The 25163-nt window shown below is 45.7% G+C and overlaps 1 protein-coding gene across 3 annotated transcripts; it reads right to left on the reverse strand.

The window, feature by feature from the left end:
- Nucleotides 1-1916: 1916 nt before the first annotated feature.
- On the reverse strand, nucleotides 1917-24733 carry C9H6orf118 (chromosome 9 C6orf118 homolog). 3 transcript variants are annotated; one of them, XR_003512706.1, is made up of 10 exons: nucleotides 24651-24733; nucleotides 19254-19924; nucleotides 17910-18032; nucleotides 14651-14710; nucleotides 13110-13234; nucleotides 12113-12171; nucleotides 8387-8568; nucleotides 5879-5932; nucleotides 5182-5345; nucleotides 1917-2149 (listed from the first exon to the last, which is right to left on the reverse strand). XR_003512706.1 is itself a non-coding variant. In XM_027552013.1 (10 exons), the coding sequence occupies exons 1-10, from the start codon at nucleotides 24673-24675 to the stop codon at nucleotides 2092-2094; spliced, it is 1419 nt and encodes a 472-aa protein (XP_027407814.1). In that variant the 5' UTR covers nucleotides 24676-24733; the 3' UTR covers nucleotides 1917-2091. The 3 variants fall into 3 exon arrangements, 2 of the variants coding, with proteins under 2 accessions (XP_027407814.1, XP_027407815.1); XM_027552013.1 differs by having other exon boundaries at nucleotides 5284-5345; XM_027552014.1 differs by lacking the exon at nucleotides 17910-18032 and having other exon boundaries at nucleotides 5284-5345.
- Nucleotides 24734-25163: the final 430 nt, after the last annotated feature.

Below are 25163 nucleotides of genomic sequence, written 5' to 3' on the forward strand. Positions count from 1 at the left end.
TCCTTCTCCAGTGCATGCATGCATGCTAAGGCGCTTCAGTCGTGTCCGACTCTGTGCAACCCCATGGACAGCAGCCCACCAGCCTCCTCTGTCCACAGAATTCTCTAGGCAAGAATACTGGAGTGGGTTGCCATTTCCTTCTCCCAGTTAAACTATATAGGCACCTATTAATTTATAGTTACAATTTATCATTAATTAGTAATATAAGTGCACAAGCATTGTTTTTGTTTAGTCGCTAGGTCGTGTCCCACACTTGGCAACCCCAGGGACTGTAGCCCGCCAGGCTTCTCTGTCTGTGGGATTTCCCAGGCAAGAATACTGGAGTGGGCAGCCATTCCCTTCTCCAAGGGATCTTCCTGACCCAGGGATCCAACCTGGGTCTCTTGCATTGGCAGATGGATTCTTTACCACAGAGCCACCAGGGAGGCCCGTGCACAAGCTTGCTATATGGATGGACATATGCATCAAACACAAGATACACAGAGAGAGCGCCGAAGGCCATCCCTTGAGTCAGCATTGTGAGTATCTTGGGGAGATAGACTTTCTTGGGATGATAGCATGCACAGTATAAATATTTATAGTCAAGATAAAGGGTTAAAACCACACAGACAAAACCAGGATTCTGGTCCCTTCCAACATGCAAGGTAGACCAACATGCAGACAGTGGTCCAGAATATTGCCTTTCATGACAGTATAAATAGTGAATACGTTCTGCCTGCAAGGCTTTACCCCTTCGCATGGTGATCCACGGAAGCCAGCCAGTGTGGACGCCTCTGCTGCACGGAGCTTGAAGTGTTGTGGAGATGCGCCTCCCAGCTGCCCCCGGCCATGCAAGCACATGTTCCTGAGGACTGTGGCAGGTGGGCTGCAGAGGACGGGACAGCCCGGGAGACACGTGCCTGGCAGAGTGCCCTCCAGGAGGGAACCCACTCAGGGACACGTGTGAAACGCCTTCTGCTCCTGGGAACACGTAGGGCATATGACGGGCTGAGATGCTCTTTCTACAGCAACGCACAGGAACTTGAAGCTTAACTGCTGGGTGACCTGTAGGTGTGAGGGGCCTGGGGACTGTGGTTTACGCATGTTAAAAGCAGAGTGCGACCACTGTCTCTATTCACGAACACCAGCACACCTGGCTCACCCTGGCGCTACCCTGCCATCTGCTCCTGGACCCCAGTGGCCACTTTCAGAAAACAATTGATTCACCTGCTCCTCCCTCACCCCAAACTTATGCCAAGTGTATATCCTCTGTGTTGGTACTCCTGCTTCTCTCTGAGCCTCTTTCTCTTTCAAAGCCCAGCATTCCCAAAGCATCTCTGATGGACCCTCCTGGCGTCACCTGGTCCCTGGAGACCTTGAACTTGAGGCAACCTCTGTGCTTCCTCTAGCCTAACATGTGGGACTTGGACATTAAAGGTTTATGTAAGCAAATCTATGTCACCCAATACGTCTAACTTAAGACTGAAACCCTCATGTTTATACTCCACTTATCTTTGACCTTCACAACAGCCAAAGAACAAAGAAACCAGACTTGCACTGGCTTTAAGTGCTCAGACCATATTACAGGCAAGGCAAGGATAAAAACAAATTCCAACTCACGCAGTTGTCATGAAGGTCAAAATCAGGTAACAGGTGCAGTGTAAAGGACCAGGCCAGGTTTGTAACTCTGTGAAACACTGTATCATTCACTATCAGTAAAGACGATTTAATTAAATGGAGATTTATTACACAACTGCATTTTGTTAAATGTTTATACTTAAACTTGCATTTAATCTATGTTGTAGCAGTGCTGAATTTCCTATTCCTATCAAATAATTGAAAGTATTTTTTTTTCCTGAAGAAAGTTATTGATTGAAAGCAGAAATTACTCTAGGAACAACTATTGTTATGAACATGTATTTACAAAGTAAAATGAATCACATGAATACATGTATTTAATTCAATATCTTGAGAAGAATACAAAGACCACATTGACCTTATTGGAGATTAAAACGACAAAGTGAAATGTATCTTCTTCAATGTTTACCTCCACAAACCCACATCGCACGTACATGGTGGTTGTGAATTTTCATAGGCCATTCTTCCAGCCACTTAAGAGATATCAGTCTCTTTCAATTTTGCAAATTCTTTAATAAATCCCCAAAGGTTCCTTAAAATAGAAAACAGATGAGTACAATGGGTTAGAGAAAAAGTACATGAATCATAAAAGAAAATTTCAAAACAAACGTCTATTAAAACACATTCACTCACACACGCATAGTGAGACTTGCACCCTCCCCTTCCATTTTAAAGGGTGTTTGTCACAGATGCTTGGCCTTGGATGCGGCGAAGGTTCTCTGCATATGGGCCCAGGCCTCTGCAACACTTTCCAGGCCAAGGAGTTTGTGCCGCAGAGGTGGGTTTACCTTAATGACGCTGCAGAGCTTAGTCGCTCAGTCGTGTCTGACTCTTTATGACCCAGTGGCGTGTAGCCCACCAGGCTTCTCTGTCCATGGGATTCTCCAGGCCAGAATACTGGAGTGGGCAGCTGTTCCCTTCTCCAGGGGATCTTCCCAACGCAGAGATCGAACCCAGGTCTCCCACATCATAGGCGGATTCTTTACCATCTGAGCCACCAGGAAAACCCAAGAACACTGGAGTGTGTAGCCTATCCCTTCTCCAGGGGATCATCCTGACCCAGGAATCGAACTGGGGTCTCCTGCACTGCAGGTGGAGTCTTTACCAGTAGAGCTACGCGGGAAGCCCTTACCTTAATGATGTTTGTATGTGTGCTTAGCCGCTCAGTCATGTCTGACTCTTTGCGACCCCATGGACTGTAGCCCTCCAGGCTCCTCTGTCCATGGGGATTCTCCAGGCAAGAATACTGGAGTGGGTTGCCATGCCCTCCTCCATGGGAACTTCCCAACTCAGTGATCAAACGCAGGTCTCCCGCATTGCAGGTGGATTCTTTACCATCTGAGCCATGATATCACCTGAGTTTATTCTCATTCACAACGCTCTGGAGGACTCTTCCAAATGCTGTGTTTGCATTTCCGTGTTCTTTTCCATTGAGAACACCCGACGTAATGCAAGGCCTCCCAGAACCCGGATCTCCCTGTGTGGTTCAACCAGCACCCAGCCTAACACCGTTTCTCCTTTCTCTAACACGTAAGCTGGCAAGTCTGATGGTCCATTTTCTGACTCTTTTGCAGCTAAGGGTCGCCTTGGTACCCAGTGAGATACAGTGGAAGTCCCTGGGGCAGGCTTTCCTACCTAAATCCAACAGAACAGACTCACCGTGGGATGCCAGCTGTCCTACGATTCCCCCCTCTTCCTTCCCCCTGGGACAGGGACCCGTGCCTAAAGACAGCCAGGCGGCCACCCTCAGGCCACCACCCGAGGGCAGCAGGGAAGGAAAAGAGCTCCGACTCCTTGATTCCACTGAACCTGTACCACCACCAACTAAATGTCTTTTTACCTGTTGATACAACAAGCTTTTCCCATATTTAAACTGTCAGTGGTTTTTCCAGCCGTCTCAAATGCTGAGGGTTGAACAATGGTACCAACTCAAAGAAAGTTAACTCTGTAAAATCTAAACTTAGGTAAGAGATAATAATAGTCGGCATTTGATTTTTAAGTTAAATCTTTCAGACTAATACATGTATAGGTTTTTCCATGTATCACTACCAATACACAAAAATTTATCATGTATTTAGTATCACGATTCTCCAAGCCAGGCTTCAGCAATGTGTGAACCGTGAACTTCCTGATGTTCAAGCTGCTTTTAGAAAAGGCAGAGGAACCAGAGATCAAATTGCCAACATCTGCTGGATCATGGAAAAAGCAAGAGAGTTCCAGAAAAACATCTATTTCTGCTTTATTGACTATGCCAAAGCCGTTGACTGTGTGGATCACAACAAACTGTGGAAAATTCTGAAAGAGATGGGAATACCAGACCACCTGATCTGCCTCTTGAGAAATCTGTATGCAGGTCAGGAAGAAACAGTTAGAACTGGACATGGAACAACAGACTGGTTCCAAATAGGAAAAGGAGTTCGTCAAGGCTATATATTGTCACCTTGTTTATTTAACTTATATGCAGAGTACATCATGAGAAATGCTGGACTGGAAGAAACACAAGCTGGAATCAAGATTGCCAGGAGAAATATCAATAACCTCAGATATGCAGATGACACCACCCTTACGGCAGAAAGTGAAGAGGAACTAAAAAGCCTCTTGATGAAAGTGAAAGAGGAGAGTGAAAAAGTTGGCTTAAAGCTCAACATTCAGAAAACGAAGATCATGGCATCTGGTCCCATCACTTCATGGCAAATAGATGGGGAAACAGTGGAAACAGTGTCAGACTTTATTTTCTTGGACTCCAAAATCACTACAGATGGTGACTGCAGCCATGAAATTAAAAGATGCTTACTCCTTGGAAGGAAGGTTATGACCAACCTAGATAGCATATTGAAAAGCAAAGACATTACTTTGCCAACAAAGGTCCATCTAGTCAAGGCTATGGTTTTTCCTGTTGTCATGTATGGATGTGAGAGTTGGACTGTGAAGAAGGCTGAGAGCCAAAGAATTGATGTTTTTTGAACTGTGGTGTTGGAGAAGACTCTTGAGAGTCCCTTGGACTGCAAGGAGATCCAACCAGTCCATTCTAAAGGAGATCAGCCCCAGGATTTCTTTGGAAGCAATGATGCTAAAGCTGAAACTCCAGTACTTTGGCCACCTCATGCAAAGAGTTGACTCATTGGAAAAGACTCTGATGCTGGGAGGGATTGGGGGCAGGAGGAGAAGGGGATGACAGAGGATGAGATGGCAGGATGGCATCACTGACTCAATGGACATGAGTCTGAGTGAACTCCGGGAGTTGGTGATGGACAGGGAGGCCTGGCGTGCTGTGATTCATGGGGTTGCAAAGAGTCGGACACGACTGAGCGACTGATCTGATCTGATCTGAAGGTATGCAATTTGAGAAAAGAAAGCCACCCACAGCCACACGCCTTCCCCCTTTCCTGATCCTTCCCCTTGAGGAATCACCTTCAACTCTTCAGTTTTTTCCCCCAAAATATATATTTCTATATTGCTAAATAATACATATGATGGAGATTTAAACCTTGGACCAAGCATTCTTAAGCAAAGGAAAAGATGTCACATATGTAATGTACGTGAAGTTAACACTCAGGAACCCACAGACTTCAGAAGCATCGTCCAGGTCATCTCTTGTGAATGGATGGCTTTAAGGGCTCCAGCGTCACGGTATGACAGTTGCTCCATCAGAGCTTCAATACTCACTGCTGCTCCTCCTCTCTCAGCTTGTTCCTCCCCATGATCTGCTTTACGAAGTTCACAATAAACTACCAAGAATTAAAAACCACTTGGTCACATACAACGGCACGGTACTGGTCGTGGGCAACATCAGTAATGTTGCCAGTCGCATCCAAATGCATTACCACCTCTAGCATCAGGCATAACATGCTGATTAATGCCAAATATAATGCAGAGAGGTGCACGTGGGTAGTCAAGGTAGCACTGCGAGCCATTAAGCAGCAGATTGTTACCATGCATTGTGGAAGGCTATCGTGAGACGTCATTAAGGGAGCCATGGCATTCATAAACTCATGACAATTCTTTGTTATGAGCGGTGGGTTAGAGAAATGGTCAGTTCTGATGGACACATTCAACTATTAAAGGGAGAATATTTTCATTAATGTATTAGCTTACACCTGTCCAGTTTTAAGCTAAGGTCAGCATAGCGAGATATTCCTGCCGTGACAGAACATCATGGTTTATAAAGACTGTGCACACACCGCCATACTTGATTCATCACATAGCACAGGAAGGAGCCAGCAGAAACATTTCTATTGAAAAGCAGGCTCTAAACACTTACCTGAATTTTCTTCATTAAAACTTTATTTGCTGTTTCCAACTTTATAGTTTCAGTCTAAAGGAAAAATGGTTTTAAAAGAAAGACAAGCGGTTAACAATATTTGTTAAGTATTTTTCACCATTTATGGAACAAAAAGTATTCTGTGAATGCTATTATTTTAATTTTGAAAGTATTCAATAGCACACCCCTTAGAAACAATGGCTATACAAAGCATGACATGAAGGCTGTTCAGAGAGAGAGGAAAACCCTGGCCCTCGGGTCAGAAAGCAGAGGAGGTGGAGCTTGATGTTGCAAAACACTAGGGGATTTTAGGGGAGTTCCAGAGTAGGCGCATTCCACATATTTTTGGAACTAATAATGGAATTTTTATGGCTGGATACAATATACAAATATAAATGTCAATAGACATCACTGATTATAAACTGCAAAGTTAAGAAAAAGAATTTTTTGAGTTTCCATTCACAATCGCAATAGAAACCAAAAAGTCATGAAACAAAAGTGACAAAAAATCTTTAAGACCAATGCGTTAAAATAAATATAAAATGACCCTAGATGGAGTGTTAATATTAAAAAGCTGTCATCTCTCCCCAAATGAGCACAATAAAAAACCAAGAGTATATACTACTGAAACTGAAAAATTAGTTAATACTGTAAATGAGAATACTCAAGATAATTGTGAACAAAATGATGATGAAGAAGGGATGAAAAGGTTTGCTCCTCCAGAGATGCACCATAATGGAAATCATTCGCGAGTATCAGCATATCGTGAGGCTGGATAATATACAATTAGGGAGTTGGGCTGACTTTACATCCTAATTCTACCACTTGCTCACTGTAAGCTTGATCAAGTTACTGAGCGTATGTATGCCTTGGTTTCCCCGTATGAAAAAGGGGGTTAATAAAAACATCTATCTTTTTGGGTTGTTTGGAATTAAATCAAATAGTATTTTTGTACTATTTACAGCAATATCTGTGCATCGTAAACCTGTGATACATTTAGTTATTTTTTCTTCTGGTTAGAAATAACATTTCAAATCCAGACCCAGGAATCAGTTATCTAATAGGATAATAAATGCAGCTCTATTATATCCTCCAGTATTTGAATTAAGGAGCCAAATGTAAATAACAAATATTTAAAGTAATATAAATTATTGACATGGAATCATATAGAATCTTCTATTTCCCAGGTTTAAAAGAGGTTTCAATATTGAAAGCAAAGTTTACATGATTTTGCATTATAGCATGCTCAGAACACATAAAGTTGTAACTGGTTTCTGCTGTTTAAGCATTCAGTTATAAAATAGTGTTTCTTTTTAGGACATTATTACGTTTAAAAAGTGGGGGCAGACTCTCAGTGAAAACACAGAAAGAAATCCGACCAGATTATTTTCAAAGAGACACAAGAGAATCCAAAGCAAGTTTGGACCACCACCACCTTCCTATAATTAGGCTTTAAAAATAAAGTAGGGTTGGGAAAATGTATGAAAGTCTGTAACCAGGAGAAAAAAGGATAATCACATATGACTTACAAACTCTATAAGTAGAAGTTATATTTAATAAGATTTTACACAATTTAAAATTGTGTAAATTTTAACTTAAGAAGTAGGCCATCATAGCACTTCAAAACATTAGATCATACATAATACACATAATAATTTATGGGTATCAAGATCATAATTTTATTGTTATCCAGAAAATGGTTAGCAACAGTTGTTCAGGTCTAATACAGCAGGTTCTCAATGGCAGTAATTAATCCTATCTTCCAGCATAATGTGAAACTAACTGTACACATAACCTTGGGGTCAATGTGGCTCGATAGAAATTATAAGGACTTTGGGGCCCAGAAGATTTAAGCTGAATCCCAGATTTGCCCCCTGTGTCTCATGCCATATTGGGTGGGTCGCTTAGCTTCTCTAGGCTTCAGATTAAACTACTTAGCAAACACTGGACCCTAAATGATGCCCGTCATTATCTTTACGACAAGCATTTTCCATATAAAATTGCTAATTTCTAAGAGATGTCACTTGGGCTGGAAGAGATTCGGTCTGACCCTTAATAGGGCTCTACAGAATTTTTATCACCTTCACTGTCGTCGTTTCAGCTGTGCTTACATGCATGCTAAGTTGCTCAGTCGTGTCCGACTCTTTGAGACCCCATGTGCTGTAGCCCTCCAGGCTCCTCTGTCCATGGGATTCTCTAGGCAAGAAAACTGGAGGGGGTTGCCATGCCTTCTTCCAGGGGATCTTGTCGACCCAAGGATGGAACCTATGTCTCTTATGTCTCCTGCTTTGGCAGGCAGGTTCTCTACAGCTAGCGCCACCTGGGAAGACCTAGTTTAGCTACATCTCTTAATTATTCTATTCATTTGCTACAAAGTGGTTGAAATGAAAAATGTTTAGACCAAATGTTATATTTTGCCGCCATTGAATGTCAAATCACTTCATATGTTTGCCAAGGTCTTCCAGCAAAATAACAATACAGACATTGAAAAAAAAACAATTTGCATACCTCTAAGCTTTTGATCTTACTTTCAGTGATTTGCAAAATTCCAGTATGAACAAAGCTTGTTTTAATTAGTCTTTCAAGAGCTTGAATCTCATCCCATTTATGAAGTACTTCACACCTCTTTTTTTCAACCTTCTCAATAAGAGTAAGGTTCTCCTCCTTCACGACCTTTTTCTCAGGTGATTCTGGAATATTTTTTTAAAAACAACATATTCTGTGTTTAATGCCTTAATTCTTATTAGTAACATTATGTATTAACAATACTAAGTACATTGTATATAGTTATAAAATATAATGTAATTCAAACTTCAAGCACGTCAATAAAGATTATGAGAGCCAAATTAAGTATATATGTTTCACTGCCTTAGTGTAGATATATATTTTCCTATCTTTTCCTATTGAAAATATAAACAGTAAAGGCAAGGATAGCAACTGAAATAAAAGGGGAAAAAATGATCAGACCCAAGAATGGGGTGTCCCTCCTTTAATTCATTTATGTACTTGATGAGTCTTTATCGAGTACCTAGCACAGCATGGGCAAGGAGCAAGGATGACTCTGCTGCAGGCATGGGACTAAGGTGAGAGCAGGAAGACGCACAGGAGTCAGGTGAGTGGGAGGGCGTGGGGAGCAGGCAGAGGGGCAGAGCTGACGCCTTCCGGAAGGGGGAATTTGCACGGTACGGTGGGGGCACCGAGGGCCAGGGGAGAAGCAGGAAATCAGAACACTACAAGGAGCAGGCGGCAGATCGTAAAGGTCTTCTAGCCCATGGGAGGAAACCAGTCAAAGCCGTTTGAAGAGGTCTGAAGCCAGCCTGGCCACTTACGACCAGCCATGTTGTGGCTGAGGGGCAGAGAGTGAAGACGCCGCCACTGGTACCCCGACTCAAGCCTCCATGTGTCTGGAGATGCCATTCATTGAAACTTCCAAGGACAGGCAAATGCAGAGAGGAAAGCTATACCTTGGACTTGCTGAGCTGGCACTCAGGTGCCATGTGCAGTAGGCCGTGGCATATACTGACCGTAAGCCTGAAAAGGTGTTACAGCAGGAAAGAGATCTAGACTCAAAGACGTGTGCATTGAGCCAAAAACATGCTGAGCTCCAACAAAGATCGGTATTTAAGGAGCCGAGAGATGGAGGCAGAAAATAACTCAAGGGTAAGGATGCACTGTTCTCAGTCAGCACAGGTAGGCTCTGATGAGTCGAAAGACTTAATTCTTTGAGAAAGAACAGCTGCTTTTTTTTTTTAATGGAAAAATGCCATGAGCAAGAGTGATCTTACCTGCTGATACACACCAAGTCACTGCTGTCATTCAAACTTGCCCAATTTGGAAGAAGGGAAAAGTGTGAAGGTGCGTTCTGAAACCTGGGTGACTAAGTCCAGCAGACGCTGGAGAAGCAGACTTGCCGGAGCAGAGGCAGTCATGCTTAAGCTTCTGACGTGAGTTCTGGGAGAGCCAGCGAAAACGTCTCTGATTCCCATCTCAATCCAAGCTGAAGGTTTCACCCGAAATAAGTAACTGGCAGCAAGGAAGACAGAAGGTGCAGAAAGCCACTCACACGGCCCAACTGTGCCTTCTCTTTCTACCTAAAGAGGAAGACCGTGGCATCAAAACAGGGGGACTCCACAGAAAATGCGTTTGTCTGGAGGAGGCTCAGGAATGAGAAATCTTCAGAAAGAGAATCCAGGAGGATGCAGGTAGGGTCCTGGGTTTCTTTAAGTGTTTGAATCCGTGTCAGAAACAGCTAGGACCAAATATTAAGAAAAGATTACTACAGGCCTAGAAAGTTGGTAACTTCTTTTTGCTTATTATTTTTATGAGCCTTTGCCATGTTATTCTGTTAGCGTTTAGCAATAAAGTGTTACACTTTTTTAAATGGTGGCAAGTTTTAAGAAATAGCAGGAGACAGAAGACCAGGGAGCTCCAGTCTCATCTTGCAACCTGTCTGGAGAGGAGCCAACACACGTCCCTGGCAGCATTGTTCACAACAGAAGGCATGCAGCAAACTCGGTGTGCATCAGCAGAGACGAAGATGCAGTACCTGCAACAGAATATCCCATGGGTGTGTGCTAAGTCACTTCAGTCGTGTCCGACTCTCTGCGACCCCATGGACTGTAGCCCGCCAGGCTCCTCTGTCCATGGAACTCTCCAGGCAAGAATACTGGAGTGGGTTGCCACGCCCTCCTCCAGGGGATCTACCCAACCCAGGGATCAAAGCTGCATCTCCTGCATTGCAGGTGGATTCTTATTTTCGATACATTTTTTAAAAACATTAAACAAGAGTGAGCAGGACTGCAGATAGAGAAGGAATCCACCAACCTCTGAGGTCTGGAAGAATCACAAGACCAGGCCGCCTGGAGACTCAGGCCACAAGAAACCCCTGAAAGATGCCCACCAGGTAAACCACACAGGCCTGGCTCATGGGAGAGCAGAAAGAACCAGAGGAGGGAAAACGAAATCCTCTGGGGTCACAACCTTTGAGGCCAAGTTTGCCGAAGAACCCAAGACCATTAGACTTGTGAGAACATCCTCAAAGATGCTGAGATGAAAGCGCGATTCCACGTGAGTTAGTGCGTAACAAGCCTGGAGTGGGAGCGGCACCTGACTGAGCCACAGGGTTAACTGCAGAGGTCAGTGAGAGAGACAGTCACCTGAGCCTGTTTGGGTCATTTAATCCAGCTGTGAATGGTGTGCCCAATTTTGAGATCATTTCTATTATTTCACTGAGTGTGTGAATATTCACAAAATGTCATTAATTTCCCACAAACCGTGTGGCCCTCTTCATGAGTGATGATGGCATGAGGAGGAACCCACAGGCAGAGTGACTCTGCCGTGCCAAGCCCTGTGCTCTTGCATCCTTTCAGATCCTCTTAATGACGAGGGAAGCGCTATCCTTGCCTCCACTGAACAGGCAGCAGTATCACGAAAGCGGTTCACGTAACAGCCATGTGAGTGGGGTGCTGAGGTGTGCAGGTTGAGGCCCATTTGCAAGAGAGGGTGCCCCACACCTGGACAGAACCTTGTTGTCCAGAAAAGCTGACTCCTCTGATGCAAGAATAAAGACGCAAAGTGTCTGGAAACCAGACTGGACCATCCTCCTTGCTGTTACGCTGGAAACCACAGGCCACTGCGACACTTCCTCTATTTCCATCCCCCAGGGATGCCCTGGAGTATTCACAGCTCCCCCCCTAAAACCCACTACGTATTTCAAGACACTTTCTCTAAAATAAACACATTTAGTTCTTCAACACTTCCTCAGCGGAGTTGATTCTCATATTCACACCATTGCGTCAAGGTTCTTAAAATCTATTTCAAGTACTTTGGTTATTCTCTCAACATAAGGTCCTGAATTCATTCAAAGTTTCACTAAAACCGAAGAGATCTTACAGGAAGATGACACGCACATGAGCTGTCTGTGATTACAGCAACTTGACAAGCAAACGTGCCCAAAGCAATAGAAACTGCGATAAACATCTTCACCCAGACAAATCTCTCCAAGAGATCAACTGCTTCCTGTGTCTTTAAAGTACTTTAAACCACTTCAGATAAAAATGAAAACTTACTGAATTTCTAAAGAGCTTGATGGGGGCAGGGGGAGGATAATAACCTCTCTGAAAAACCTTTTCAAACTAGCAGCAGAAGCCGTGAACAGGGAACTAGTCTTGAAGATTCCTCACGCGGAGGTCACGGCAAACCTCGCGTCAGAAGACCAATCACAGGGTTACTTGCCTGCCCGGTTCCTCGCGGCCTCCAGCAGTACACGCTCCTGCTCCAGTTCATTTCTGAGCCTGCGGTTCAGTAAAAATACATCATGATACGTTAGCACCCTGTTCATACCGTCCTCCTTTTCTCTCTCTTATATCACAGACTTAAAAACTGAGAAATAAGAACTGATCCTCTGAGTTTCTAACAATAAAAAGATGACTTGAAGATGTAGATAGAATGAGACTGAATTAGTCAAGTTCAATAAACTAAAGTATCCTTTCTTATCAAGAGTGCCCAAGCCACTAGTTAAAGGAGCTGGTCTTTTAGTGTCTATTGATGTTCCTTTGTGACTTGAATTTTTAAGAAGCAAGGACGAAAAGAAACTAGCCATTTTACACTCAGTTCAGTTCAGTCGCTCAGTCGTGTCCGACTCTTTGTGACCCCATGGACTGCAGTGCTCCAGGCCTCCCTGTCCATCACCAACTCCCAGAGTTTACTCAAACTCATGTCCATCAAGTCAGTGATGCCATCCAACCATCTCATCCTCTGTCGTCCCCTTCTCCTCCTGCCTTCAATCTTTCCCATTATCAGGGACTTTTCAAAAGAGTCAGCTCTTAGCATCAGGTGGCCAAAGTATTGGAGTTTCAGCCTCAACATCAGTCCTTTCAATGAACACCCAGGACTGATCTCCTTTAGGATGGACTGGTTGGATTTCCTTGCAGTCCAAGGGACTCTCAGAGTCTTCTCCAACACCACAGGTCAAGAGAATCAATTCTTTGGCGCGCAGCTTTCTTTATAGTCCAACTCTCACATCCATCCATGACCACTGGAAAAACCATAGCCTTGACTAGATGGACCTTTGTTGGCAAAGTAATGTCTCTGCTTTTTAATATGCTGTCTAGGTTGGTCATAACTTTTCTTCCAAGGAGCATTTTACCCTCTGAGACCAATAATGAAATAATAATGAGGCCAATAATAATAGTGTAATCCCAGACAGACCAACCGCGATCACCCTCCCCACCTGTCGTCGTGGTCCAGGGCCGCTCTGAGGGCAGTCATGAGCACCCTCAGCTCCTCCCTGGCCCACTCCACATCCGCCGTCTTCACCTTCCCCTTCTGCAGACTCTGGACCTGAGTCAGCAACGACTGGGCAGGACAAGGCCAGGATGGGTGAGACAAACAGAAAACAAGGGTGAGAATTTTCTCTGTTAATACGGTGTGTCCAAGATGTCCGGGGTCAAATGCATAGTAAAATAGTAAACAGAAGGGATGGGCCTGAAGGAGGAATATTGGAGAAGGGATAAGTTGTCAGGTGAAGGTCTGGGTAAGGTATATATATATATATATAAAATTTTAATTTGGAGTCTTTATTTCCCTAAGAAATTAAAAAGTGGTGGGGGATTTCATTGCTCGTTTGTGTGGGGAAAGAAAATGCTGAATAAAACACTTCATGAGTATTATTATCAGCACTGTGATTATTTTTCTAAATGTATTAAAAACAATATTAATCCAATGGCTGCAAAGTAATGATTCTCAAATGTGGTGAAACAAAACTCTCTGGCTCGTTTGGGTGACGGGGGCCAAGTTTCCAGGAAGAAGGATCTAGAGCCCCGCCGGCCTGCGGACGCTTTCATTCTGGTGTTTGGTGGGGATGTGGGCAGACGTGGTCCTCAGTGACTCAGCCTCAGAAAGCAAAGAGCAAGGCAGACCCCAGCTGAAGCCTTTGCTTACTCCTGCCGAACAGAGGCTTCTTTCTGAAGCACGAATCGCTCAAGGCAAGGAAACAATGCCGGAGTGTGATTCCCTATTGAGTCAGAACTGCCCTCCTCATCAGGCCATGATCTTTGTTTCTTTGTTTAATAGACACAATGAGACTCTCTCCTTCCCAAGAGACACGATTTTTAAACTTTATTGAAAATGTCAGAAGTCGCCTTAGCGACAGTGCCATATTCTCTGAGCTGTGTGCGTGATAACGTCATCGCTGCCGTCCATTTTCCTTCCCGAGCATCCACACGTGTGACCTACGCCCGGAGAGAAGCCCTGGAAGGTGTCACAGAGAATCCAAGGTCACCCCACGTCTTTTAAGATCAGTAACCTTCCTGCTCAGACACCAAAGTGTCGGCCTTCAGTGGGACGCTGGCTGGATACGCTGTAATCTGGAACTCACTAGAAAGACCTAGGTGCCACCTACAAAGCGGGTCACCATCAGTAGGGGGGACCTCAACGAGCAGAGAGGCAAAGCCATGTCTGAGCAAAGCAAGCCCAGGAGAGCAGGTCACGGAGGACAAGCCTGCGCAGGTCACCAAGAACTGGCGGCCAGAGGTGGCGGCCAAATCAAGAAACATGCGCGCCTCCCTGGCCGCCCCTCGCTGTCGCCAGGAGCAGAGGGCCAGTCCGTCACGGTGTCCTCATGGACATAAGGCTCACGCCTATTAAAAGTACCCGCTGATCTAAATCATGCAGGCACAAATGGGGCTTCCAAGATTCAGGCTGTTTCCCTGTGCTCAGGAAATATTAAAGAAGAAACAGGCTCTGTTTAAGACATGCATGACCGACTGTTACCTTATACTGTTCTGTGGGATGGTTCTTCAGAAGTAATAGCATGTAGAGTTCATATTCTTCCTACAGAAAAAAAAAAAGAGAGAGAGAAGAAAAAAGAAAGAAAAAAAGGAAATGAGTAAGAAAGGAAGGTGGGAGGGAGGGAGAAAGAAAGAAAAAGAAAGTAGAAAAAGATCCATTGGAAATGTTATGAGATTACTGTACAATGTAACTTTCTTTGCATATGTAAAGAGGCTAAGGAGTGTCAGTTCAGAATATTTTTAAAATATAACAATGCTCCTGAAATATATTAAATAACATACACACGGAAATGTGCAAAAATCTCACCATTTTTAAAGCACAATAGAGTATTGACTACTAGGACTCACAAAACACCTGGACACACCTGCAACATGTGACCTTCTGCCACTAGGGGGTGATGTGGATCTGGGCTGCCCTGGTAGCTCAGCTGGTAAAGAAACGTGCAACATGTGACCTTCTGCCACTAGGGGGAGATGTGGATCTGGGCTGCCCTGGTGGCTCAGCTGGTAAAGAAACCACCTGCAATGCAGGAGATCCTGGTTCGATTCCTGGGTTGGGAAGATCCCCTGGAGAAGGGAAAGGCTACCCACTCCAGTATTCTGGCCTGGAGAATTCCATGGATTGTATAGTCCATGGGGTACAAAGAGCCAGACACGACTGAGCAACTTTCACTTCACTTTAACCTGCAGAAAGCTTGAGTGCCAAAGAACCAATGTTTTTGAACTGTGGTGTTGGAGAAGACTCTTGAGAGTCCCTGGGACTGCAAAGAGATTCAACCAGTCCATCCTAAAGGAAATCAGTCCTGAATGTTCATTGGAAGGACTGATGTTGAAGCTGAAACTCCAATCTTTTTACCACCTGATGCGAAGAACCCACTCATTGGAAAAGACCCTGATGTTGGGAAAGATTGAAGGCAGGAGGAGAAGGGGACGACAGAGGATGAGATGGTTGGATGGCATCACTGACTCAATGGACATGAGTTTTAGCAAGCTCCAGGAGATGGTGAAGGATGGGAAGCCTGGCATGCTGCAGTTCATGGGGTTGCAAAGAGTCGGACATGACTGAGCGACTGAACTGAACTGAACCTTCGAGAGGCAGAAGATATTAAGGAGGTGGAAAGAATACACAGAACAACTATACAAAAAAGAGCTTCATGACCCAGATAACCTCGATGGTGTGACCCAGATAACCTCGATGGTGTGATCACTCACACTCACCTAGAGCCAGACATCTTGGAATGTGAAGTCAAGTGGACCTTAGGAAGCATCACTACGAACAAAGCTAGTGGAGGTGATGAAATTCCAGCTGAGCTATTTCAAATCCTAAAAGATGATGCTGTGAAAATGCTGCACTCAATATGCCAGCAAATTTGGAAAACTCAGCAGTGGCCACAGGACTGGAAAAGATCAGTTTTCATTCCAATCCCAAAGAAAGGCAATGCCACAGAATGCTCAAACTACTGCACAATTGCACTCATCTCACACACTAGTAAAGTAATGCTCAAAATTCTCCAAGCCAGGCTTCAACAGTATGTGAACCAAGAAATTTCAGATGTTCTAGCTGGACTTAAAAAAGGCAGAGGAACCAGAGATCAACTTGCCAACATCTGTTGGATCATAGAAAAAGCAAAGGAATTCCAGAAAAACATCTACTTCTGCTTTATTGAATATGCTAAAGCCTTTGAATGTGTGGATCACAACAAACTGTAGAAAATTCTTAAAGAAATGGGAATGCCAGACCACCTTAGCTGCCTCCTGAGAAACCTGTATGCAGGTCAAGAAGCAACAGTTAGAACCATACATGGAATAACAGACTTTTTCCAAGTTGAAAAAGGAGTACATCAAGGCTGTATATTGTCACCCTGCTTGTTTAACTTATATGCAAAGTACATCATGTGAAACGCCGCAGTGGATGAAGCACAAGCTGGAATCAAGATTGCTGCAAGAATTATCAATAACCTCAGATATGCAGATGACACCACCCTTATGGCAGAAAGCAAAGAGGAACTAAAGAGCCTCTTGATGAAGGTGAAAGAGGAGAGCAAAAAAGCTAGCTTAAAACTGAACATTCAAAAAAACAAAAATCGGGGCATCTGGTCCCATCAATTTACAGCAAATGGATGGGAAAACAATGGAAACAGTGACAGACTTTATTTTCTTGGGCTCCCAAATCACTGCAAATGGTGACTGCAGCCATGAAATTAAAAGATGCTTGCTCCTTGGAAGAAAAGCTGCAACAAACCTAGACAGTGTATTAAAAAGCAGAGACATTACTTTGCTGACAAAGATCCATATAATCAAAGCTATGGTTTTACCAGTAACCATGTGTGCATGTGAGAGTTGGACCATAAAGAAAGCTGAGCACCAAAGAATTGATGCTTTTGAACTGTGATGCTGGTGAAGATTCTTGAGCTACCCTTGAACAGCAAGGAGATCAAACCAGTCAATTCTAAAGGAAATCAGTCCTGAATATTCACTGGAAGGGCTGATGCTGGAACTGGAACTCCAATACTTTGGTCACCTGATGGGAAGGGCTGACTGATTGGAAAAGACCCTGATGATGGGAAAGATTGAATGCAGGAGGGGAAGGGGATGACAGAGGATGAGGTGGTTGGATGGAATCACCAACTCAATGGACATAAGTTTGAGCAAGCTCCAGGAGCTGGTGAAGGACGGGAAGCCTGGCATGGGGTCCATGGGGTCACAACGAATCGGACACGACTGAGCAACAGAACAAGAACAACAAACTTCCTAGAGATGAATGCTCCAGGGATGGAGACTGGTCACCATATCCTGCTTTTAAGCCTTATATTTGGGAATGGACAGTAACAGACCCTTCAAGCAGCCTGATTTCAACTCAGCTCTGATATGATGCTCACTTTCAGCAGGAAATGACAACAAACTTAAAACTCCATCAAGATGCATTTAAAATTACATATGGATAGCTTTAGAAGTGTCTGTGTACATTTATGCTCAGTGGATAAGAGTTTATATTATAATTAGGAAGCTTTAGTAGAAAAATATGGGCTTCAGAAGTGAGCTAGCTGGGTGTTTTTCTCACATGGCCCACTTAAAACTCATGTGGCTGCACGCATATTCCTTTGACTCTCCATGAATGATTTTCCTCCTGTGTAGAATGGACACCATGAAACTTGCCAGAATTTCTGTGTGGCCTGAGCTCATGTGTGCAAAACTCATGCATGGCTCTCAACTGTTACCTGGGAGATACGTGTTTCTATTACCTTAATTTCTTTCAAGATATCACCAAATACCAAAGAACTTTTGCAAATATCTTCAAAGACTTCTCCAAAGACCTGGAGTCTGTTGAACTCTTCAGGGTCACAGACACATATTTTCTGGAGCTCCTGAAGGAAAAGAGAACCACCCTGCTTCAGGATGACTTCATTTTCCTTTCTGGTTTAGTTTCTCGGGCGGGGCATTCTGTCAGCTGGGTAGCAAACCACTTGGTGCTGAGGCTCTATGATCGCCTGACTTCATTTATTCCCTTGCATCCTGTAAGTCAAGGGAACAAACAGTGCTTCTCTGCCTCCACAGTGTTTCCAAGGTCCTTCTCTTTCCACCAGTCCTCTCAGCCAAAGCTCTCATCTGCTGCTGCTGCTAAGTCGCTTCAGTCGTGTCCGACTCTGTGTGACCCCAGAGACGGAAGCCCACCAGGCTCCCCGGGCCCTGGGATTCTCCAAGCAAGAACACTGGAGTGGGTTGCCATTTCCTTCTCCAATGAATGAAAGTGAAAAGTGAAAGGGAAGTCGCTCAGTCGTGTCCGACTCTTAGCGACCCCATGGACTACAGCCTACCAGGCTCCTCCATCCATGGGATTTTCCAGGCAAGAGTACTGGAGTGGGGTGCCATTGCCTTCTCCGAAAGCTCTCATCAAGGTTTGGTTATTCCATATGTTGACTCTTTCCTGCATCTTCACCCTTCCAACACCTGGTCCCCAACTAAGTATCACTCTCAGCTCTCCGTAGCGCATCCCATGACGCCTAACCTTCTACAGATGGAGAGACTCCTATGCAGACTTTACCTGCATCCTCAACTCTCTCCTCACCCTCGGTTCGCATTCTTTCATAATGACTCGGGCAAACCTTGTCTCAGCTATTTCTGCTGCCCCAGGGGCATTTCCCTCAGTGTAGCAGCCACTGCTTTCCATTGTGAAAGCACCTCCAAGGCACGTTTTCAAGCTTCTTTTCTTGCACCCTAAGTGTTACCATCTGGGCTTCCCAGGTGGCTCAGCATTTCCACCTGCAATTCAGGAGACTGGGGTTTGATCCCTGAGTTGGGAAAACCCCCATAGAGAAAGAAATGGCAATGCACTCCAGTCTTCTGGCCTGGAGAATCCCATGGACAGAGGAGCCGGGTGCGCTATAGTCCCTAGGGTCGCAAGAGTCAGGTGGGACTCTGACTAAACAACAACTGTCTCACCTACATCACGTGGGATATTCCCAGCCACTGGCAGCCCTTTGCTGTTCCACCTGCAAGAGTCAGAGCAGCCTCGGAGGCTGAGTCTCTGCCCACAGTCTTGAGACCCGGCGGGGGTCTCCATAGCATCACAGAACTGCCCTCCTTACCTGCTCCAGCTTCTTCTCATGGCACCTCGCTGCCTGGCTCCCAGTGAAGTCCCTCATCAAGAGGTCTTGCTTGGCCAGCACTTGTTTCTGGAAGCTCAAGAACTTCCTGTAGCTGTCTGCTTTCGTTATGGCAGCCAAGTGCGAGCTGACGTACTGGAACTCGTCCCTGCCCGGAGGGGACATCACACACTCACGGCTGGACCTCACCTCCTTGTACTTCAGAACCTTCATGTCCGGCAATCTCAGCTCCTCTCGCTTTGGCCGTGCAGGAGAACCCACCTCTCTCAACCCCGCCTTAGGACTCACGTCCTCCTGCGAAGCGTGGGAGGCCTGTGAGGGAGGGTTTAGATACCTGAAGAGCGGTGTGTTCTCAGCATCACTCGGGCCCACCGCTGTGTTGATGGTAAAATGAGCCAAAGCATCTTTCATCTTCTTGACCTTATCAGATAGCCTTTCCGGTCCAAAGACTTTTGACTCCCGGGGCCTGTTGGCATTGGGCCAGTGATACAGGATGGTCTCCGGGGGCCTGTAGAGCTTGTTGGGGTTCAGGTGTCCGGAAGTGTACATGTGGACGTCATCTCTGTGGTTTTTCTGCAGTTGGTTCAGAAGCGTCCGCAGATTGCACAGAGTCTTAACACCTGGTGTCTCACAGTGCTTCCACCTCAGGTAAACTGGTCAGGAAAGACAAGAAGACCAGTAAGTGCCACTCTAGTTCCCCACCAAGGCCATAAAAGGGCCTGTGCACCTGCTGAGCTGGAGACTACGGAGAGGCAAGAGGGCAGGCCAGCCCGGCTGCAGAGGAGGGCTGGGGTAGGGGCACGTGACGGGCAATTCCCATCAGCAAGCCGGGACCCGCAGAGCCGAGAAGGAGGAAGCAGGGACTTGGCTCCAACAGGGAATTAATTTTTAATTTTAATTTATTTATTTTTAAATTGAAGGATAATTGCTTTACAGAATTATGTGGTTTTCTGTCAAGATCCTGGATAAGGAAGGCATTCCCCTCGGCCAGCAGAGGCTCATCTTTGCCGGCAAGCAGCCGGAATACGGCCACACTCTTCTGATTACAGCATCCAGGGGGAGTCGACCGGCAGCTTGTCCTCCGTCTGAGGGGCGGCTGTTCGTTCTTCAGTCTTCTATTCATGACGCCCAATGATGGCATCGTTCTGCCCTCTAGCCATTTACCCCAACTGAAGTTTAGAAATCACCATTCTCAGCAACAGCTGAACCTGTCCAAAATGTTGATGAAGGTTTTGTTGCATGGTAAAAAAAAAAAAAAAAAAGAGTCGGTCACTTGGCCCCTCCCTTCCCCACTCAGAGGAAGACAGTGACCCACAGAGTGAACCCGGGGCATGTTGATGCGGACCCCAGCTCCCCCCACAAAGGGTCCCAGAAGTAAGGGTCCATTTGGACACTTGGCCCAGGACAAAAGACGACGGGAAAAGCGAGCTTTTGGAGTCCGTTTCCTACTACGCGAGTTCAGAGATCTTACATCATCTCTCTGAAGCAGTTTCTTCAGCAAAATTAGGAGACTCGTCCTACTCAGGACGAGGCTAATTGACAACCAGATGCAATCGCTTTTGGCAGAGAGGCACCTGGCAAGGAGGGGCCGTTCCCTAAATGCTGCCTGCGTCATCCAAGGACTGCGGCGCAGGGAGCACCGCCTAAGGGCTTCCGGGAGGACGTGAGCACGCAGACGCCGCAGAGGAGCGGGAGGGGCCCACTCCCGGCCGGCGAGACCCGAGGCACCCTGCCCGGAGACGCCTGCAGGCGCCCACGAGCGGACGCCACGCTGTCTGCGGCCTGCCTTGTCCCCCGAGCTGGAGGGGCCCCGACGCAGGGCATCGGACCAGGCCCATCTGGACCCTCAAGGCTCCATCGTGAGCTCCCGGAGGCCGAGGCTTTCCCCACGTCCACACCCACTGCCGCCCTCGGTCCGCACGGCCCGAAGGAGGAGGCCCATCCGGAAGGAGGCCCTTTCAGTTCCAGGGAGGGTAAGGGCAGTGGGGTGACCAGCACGGGTCCCCCCACCCAGTGAGTGCCAGCGTGACTTCTGAATTCAGCCTTTCCACCCCACCTGTCGCTCTTCCCTCCTCCCGAGCTAAGGGGGCCAGGGCAAGGCGTCCCGGGACGCCCCCCCTCCTCTGGCCGAGACGAGTTCAGGACGCGTCCCTGACCTCCGCATTATCACCTTAGAGGGAAGGGCTGACAGCACAAAGGGGTGAGGGGTGACAGCGACTCCGCTGTCCGAAAAGCCCTGCATCCAGAGGCCTCACACCCGCGTGGGTCCCCTGCCCCGTGGTGGCACCTCAGGCTGTGGGCTGGCTCTCCACGCTGGGATCACAACTGGCACGTCAGGGTCGGGCCTGGCTGGCTCCTGGACTCCTTGGGGAAATCTGTCCTGGGCCCTGTCCTGTTGGGACAGGATCCAGCTCCTTGCAGCTGTAGGACAGAGGTCCCCACCCCCTTGGTGGCTGCTGGTGGGGATCTTTCCTGGCTCCTGGGTCTGCCCATCTTCCCGATCACATGGCCTCCATCCCTGAGCCAGCCAGCAAGGGCACTCCACATATTTCCCGTGCCCTTGACCTCTGACCCTGCCCCATGCCTGACATCATGTGATTAGGTCAGGCCCACCTGACATGCTCCCTGCCATGAGGTCACCAGTACCAGGGGACACAGTGCAACCAAGGAGCGCTCTCCCCATGTTCAGTCCCAGGGTCCATGCTGGGCAGGGGGCAGCAGGGCCCTGGGTGGAAAGGAATCAGCCTGTCCCTCCTGTGTAGCTGGATCTTGGAGCAATGGGATCATTGAGAATTTCCCTATTAAATAGATTAGTACTTCAAAGAAAGCAGTTAAGAAATGTTAATTAAAATATTAATTAAACAAGTTTCCAATTAAGATATATCTTAATTGATAATCATTCTAATTCATCAAAGGCACCAACACATAAAGAAAACACTAAAAAAACATCACATTAGTTGGGTTTCTCCAGGGAAACAGACCCAGAAGGATGAATATGTTGTTGTTCAATCACTCAGTTGTGTCCAACTCATTGCAATCTCATGGACTGCAGCACGCCAGGCTTCCACGGCCTTCAGTGTCTCCCAGTTTGCTCAAACTGTTGTCCATTGAGTTGGTGATGCCATCCAACCATCTCACCCTCTGTCATCCCCTTCTCCTATCTTCAATCTCCCCCAGCATCAGGGCCTTTTCCAATGAGTCAGCTCTTCTCATCAGGTGGCCAAAGTATTGGGGCTCCAACTTCAGCATTAGTCCTTCCAATGAATATTCAAGGTTGATTTCCTTTAGGATTGATTGGTTGGATCTCCTTGTAGTCCAAGGGGCTCTCAAGAGTCTGCTCCAACATCACAATTCAAAGTATCATTTCTTCTTTATCGTCCAACTCTCACATCCATACATGACTATGGAAAAACCATCACTTTGATTGTACAGACCTTTGTCAGCAAAATGATGTCTCTGCTTTTTAATATGCAGTCTAGGTTTGTCATAGGTTTCCTTCCAAGGAGCAAGCATTTTTTAATTTCATGGCTGCAGTCACCATCTGCAGTGATTCTGGAGCCCAAGAAAATAATGTCTGTCACGGTTTCCACTTTTTCCCCCATCTATTTTCCATGAAGTGATGGGACCAGATGCCATGATCTTTGTTCTTTGAATGTTTCAAGCCAGCTTTTCACTCTCCTTTTTCACCTTTATCAAGAGACTCTTTAGTTCCTGTTCACTTTCTGTCATTAGAGTGGTATCATCTGTATATCTGAGGTTGTTGATATTTCTCCCAGCAGTCTTGATTCCAGATTGTCATTCATCCAGCCTGGCAATTCACATGACGTACTTTTCAGATAAGTTAAATAAACAAGGTGACAATATGCAGCCTTAATGTACTCCTTTCCCAATTTGGAACCAGTCAGTTATTCCATGTCCAGTTCTAACTGTTGCTTCTTGACCTGCATGCAGATTTCTAAGAAGACAGGTAAGGTAGTCTAGGATAGAGGTTTATTATAAGGAATTGACTCACACAATTATGCAAAAAAAAAAAGCAGAGTCCAAAATCTGCAAGATGGATAGCAGGCTGAAGACAGAGTTCATCCAAATGTCTTCTGCTGGAGGATTTTCTCCTGCTAGTGGGAAGTCAGTCTTTTTCCTTTACGATCTTCAACTGGTTAGATGTGACCCACCCACACAATGGAGGGGAATCTGTCTTACTCAAAGGCTTCTTATTTAAATGTTCATCTCATCCAAAAACACCTCAACAGGAACATCCAGAAGGCTTGACCAAATACACAACACAGTAGCCCATATAAACTGACACATAAAATGCACCATCATGTGTTAGACCAGCTCTCTGTGGAAAACGAGAGGAGGTGACTTAATTGCGATTTTCTTTGTTGATTCTATTCCAAAAAAGGATTTGGAGTCACCAGCAAATTAATTGGCAAGTCATTCCAGACTTAGAATTTGTTTTCCTTAGTTTGCAGAAAGACTTGCCTCACTAGACCTGGAGAATCCAGATTCCATTTCTCTCTGCCAAGATCCTGTGATAAGGACCAGGGCTCCCAAGTCAGCCATGAAAAACTCTGAAGAGTTTTCAACTGTAGACACTGTGATTTGCATATCCTGCCATGTCAGCGTGACAAGCAGGAAAAGAAAAAAGCTGAAAGGATTCATGGAATATTCGGTTCTTTACAAAATGATCAGAGCATAAATTTGCTTTAAGTAAAACCAAACCAACTTCTGAATGGACACTGATAAGGAAGACACAGAAATAGGTTTTTTGGACTAGATTTAAACTAACAAATATTTCAACCAGAGTTTTCTCTCTGACCCCAGTTTATCTGAATCATCAATGCTTTCATGCACTCTGTGTGGTGAGAAAGCAAGAGCTTCAGAGTTCAAAGACCCAGGTGAGACTCTGCTGCCCCATTTGCAAAATCACAATAACCCAGGCTCCAGAGATGTGAAACTAAATCAGAGACAGGGAAGCACTTTGTACACAGTGGTGGACATGTTCTCTGGTGTGTGGTTGTTTATTGAGGACTATAGAAGGGCCGTGTACCAAAGAAACTGTCTCTAAATGTGTCATCTTTAAAAAAAAAAAAAAAAGAACACAGAAACAGTGTCTAGAAATTTCCTCCTATTTCTCCTCCTCCCAGAGGACACATACACACACACACACATGTCCGACCTCATTTTCTGCCTTTTATTACTGGATTTTCTGAAAAGGCTCTGATTCCTAAATCCAGTCCTAAATCCCAGTGACCCCGGGAGCTGAGTTGCACCGCCAGAAAGGTTTTCATTTTCCACACTGGGTTAGAGAAGTTGGTTCCTAGGCAAACATCCAGCAAACATCAAACACCAAACACAAAACGCTCAGCATCTACTTACATTCAGGCTCCATGTCCTCAGCCATCGCCACCTTCCACCTGCAGCTGCTGAGGCTGGGAGTTGCTCTGGAAACAGACAAACATTCCAAGGCCCTCCTCCGGGGCTCCTCTGTTGCCAGGCAACCGGGGCACAGTCCCAGCCAAGGGATCTCTCCTCTGAACCTCTCTTATGCCTCTGGCCTTCTTGAACAGGGAGTACTAGATTTGCTTGCCTGTTTTCACTTTTAAAAGAAAAACCTTTATGTGATTTGAAAAAATTCAAAATACCTTTGCGCGCTCTAATTCCTTTCCAAAGCCAAGGGAGCCAAAGCTAAGCGGCCTTGGGTTGGGCATCTTCGACGGAGATGCCCAGATTGTTTAGTGCACGACCCATTCGACTGTGCTTGGAGTTCTAGTGCAGAGTAGGTGCCAGTCTCTCAATGATCATTTAGTCATTTTACTGTTTTATCCACGAAATTCTTCGTGGGGAATTGAGATCAGGGGAGGTAAAGTGAACTGCCTGAGAACAGTAGCG

Source organism: Bos indicus x Bos taurus, chromosome 9, assembly GCF_003369695.1.
Source record: "Bos indicus x Bos taurus breed Angus x Brahman F1 hybrid chromosome 9, Bos_hybrid_MaternalHap_v2.0, whole genome shotgun sequence".
NCBI lineage: Eukaryota > Metazoa > Chordata > Mammalia > Artiodactyla > Bovidae > Bos > Bos indicus x Bos taurus.